General features: G+C 55.0%; 1 protein-coding gene across 1 annotated transcript; it reads left to right on the top strand.

Moving 5' to 3' along the window:
* The first annotated feature begins 398 nt into the window (after positions 1-398).
* Positions 399-1,660, top strand: LOC123412614 (probable E3 ubiquitin-protein ligase RHC1A). The gene has a single exon (XM_045105564.1). It carries the CDS (start codon positions 473-475, stop codon positions 1,424-1,426), a length of 954 nt encoding a protein of 317 aa, XP_044961499.1. The 5' UTR covers positions 399-472; the 3' UTR covers positions 1,427-1,660.
* Positions 1,661-2,361: the final 701 nt, after the last annotated feature.

Genomic DNA, 2,361 nt, shown 5'->3' with positions numbered 1-2,361 from the left:
TTCTGCTAGTGTCATATTCACCTTCTACCATATTATTTTGTTTCACGTCTATGCATCAATCGGAGCAAAGAACACTCTAGCACAGCACTTCGTCTGTTGTAAGGTGCCCCCGATTGCAAGTTTGTAACTAGTTGCCTTGTAGCTCGCACGCAGTTAGCTTTGGTTTAGGCTTCTGCGCCGCCGGTTGCTCGCGGCTCGCAACTTGATTCCTGACAACGAAGTGAAGGAAAACGTGCATCTATTCACATACCACCCAACAAGCCAGAATCATATTCTGCATTCATCCGCCCGCAAACGCCATCCCTTCCCGCCAAGTCATACCATGAACTGAACCCATGATCACCTTAAGGCCCCTTCAACTCCCTCCTGCCACGATCACATCACATCCACGTGATTGCACGCAGCCTCGGTCGGTCGGCAGGCACGGCTGGTCACCTCACCTAGCCAGCGACCTCCCCACCGGCCGTCTGCCATGTCAGAGCCCGGCGCCCGTCCGCGGCAGCGGCGGAGGTGGCGCGTGTACTGGTGCTACGTGTGTAGCCGCGCGCTGCGCACCGTGTCGTCCCCAACCTCCGACGTCTTCTGCCCCCGCTGCCTCGGCCGCTTCCTCCACGAGATCGAGCTCCCCGTGCCGCGCGAGCCCGTGCACCGGCCCACCGAGCGGCTCTTCCACCCGGCGCCCCTGTTCCCGTACGAGGGCGCTCCCCGCCATTGGGTCATATACAGGGGCGAGGACGACAACGCGGCCGACACCGACACGCCAGGCCCACGTCGCCGCCGTGTCCCCTCCCCGCCTCCGGCGCCGGGAACGCACGGCGGCATAGACGGTGCCGAAGCCGGTCCACAGGCAACCGGCATCGACCCGGCGGGGTTCTTCACCGGCCCCAACCTGAACGCGCTCATCGAGGGTCTGACGCAGAACGACCGCCCCGGCCCGCCGCCCGCGCCGGCATCGGCGATCGACTCGCTCCCGATGGTGCAGGTCTCGCCGGCGCACATGGCGGACGGCTCGCAGTGCCCCGTCTGCAAGGAGGAGTTCGAGCTCGGGGAGACCGCTCGCGAGCTGCCTTGCAAGCACGCGTACCACTCCGACTGCATCGTGCCGTGGCTCGAGCTCCACAACTCCTGTCCGGTCTGCCGGCAGGAGCTGCCGCTACCAGCCGGTGAATTTCCCGATGGTGCTGCTGCAGGCGACGGAGGCGATGAGAGGGTTCCGCCGTGGCAGCAGCTTGCCGGCTGGGGACCACTGGCTTGGCTGTTAATGCTGGGGGATCCGGAGGTGAACGGCTGGGAGAATGGACCTGGGAGGCGTGGGAGGGAAGCCGACGCCGATGACGGCGGCGGCAATGTCAGTCGTCGCGCCACGATTCTTCAGTCGTTTGTTCTCGTCGCTGCTTGCTTTTTCTTTGTCTCATTTCTCGTTTGAGGAATGGCAGATTGGAGACACGTGTGCAGATCATTATTCGGAAAAGAAGACCCAAGTTCCATGTGCAGCTCGACTCAAAAAGAAAAGTAACGTGTGCAGCTTGATCGTATGTTTTTTTTTTTATGTACAAAGCTTCTTTCTTTTTTTACCTCAAATTTTATGTGCAGAGGATTTCTAATGCGTACTAATTAACTCCCACATTCGTCTGTTTGGACTTAGTTTGTCATTTAACACAGCACCTCATTTGTTCACAAATCAGTCTTGTTGTCCGAATTCTAGCAAACCAAGCGTAAAAAGAATGTGGGGTGCTTGCATGAGTCTAGACCCCCGTCGTGTAAGACTCCAACACCTCTCGTCCATTCAAATCCCTTCTTCTGAATCATTTTTCTTCCACTTCATTCTGTTGTTGCCTTCCTTACTTTGTACCCGCACCGTTCTCGTTAGACGCTATTGATGTACTTCTCTGACTGCCGTCCATGCATCCTCGGATGTCCACAATCCTGACTTATGGCCTTCTTGTTACGCAACCATCCATTCAGGATTCATCCATTGTCAGGTACCTTCCGCCCACTGTCGGCGAGACCCATGGTGGGCACCACGCGTGGTAGGTGTTTGGTCAAAGGCCGTATAGTTTATTTGTTAAACTTCTTGCTTCTTTTAAAATAAACACGATGACGAGTATTCAATGATGAAAGAGTTGTTATGCGATACATGAAAGGTCATATATGCGAACTTTGTAGGCATGCTAGTGGTATTGGTGTGCCCTGGACGCGCCATCTGAAGCGTTAATCTGCGTACTTATCTAGTTGTCGCAGCAAATAACGTGATTGTATAGTGTTAATTAGAGGCAATAGTTTAAAACAAGAACATATGGATAAGAACTACAGCAGCACATATTTTAGACACAAGCCATAGGAAGCGACCATGTCTATATT

The sequence above is a fragment of the Hordeum vulgare genome, chromosome 7H (genome assembly GCF_904849725.1).
Source record: "Hordeum vulgare subsp. vulgare chromosome 7H, MorexV3_pseudomolecules_assembly, whole genome shotgun sequence".
NCBI lineage: Eukaryota > Viridiplantae > Streptophyta > Magnoliopsida > Poales > Poaceae > Hordeum > Hordeum vulgare.
Note: the sequence above shows the minus strand (reverse complement) of the source record. Positions and strands in the feature narration are given on the sequence as shown.

Coding starts and splice junctions, on each gene's coding strand:
- LOC123412614 (XM_045105564.1), top strand. CDS start 473: ATGTCAGAGCCCGGCGCCCGTCCGCGGCAGCGGCGGAGGTGGCGCGTG.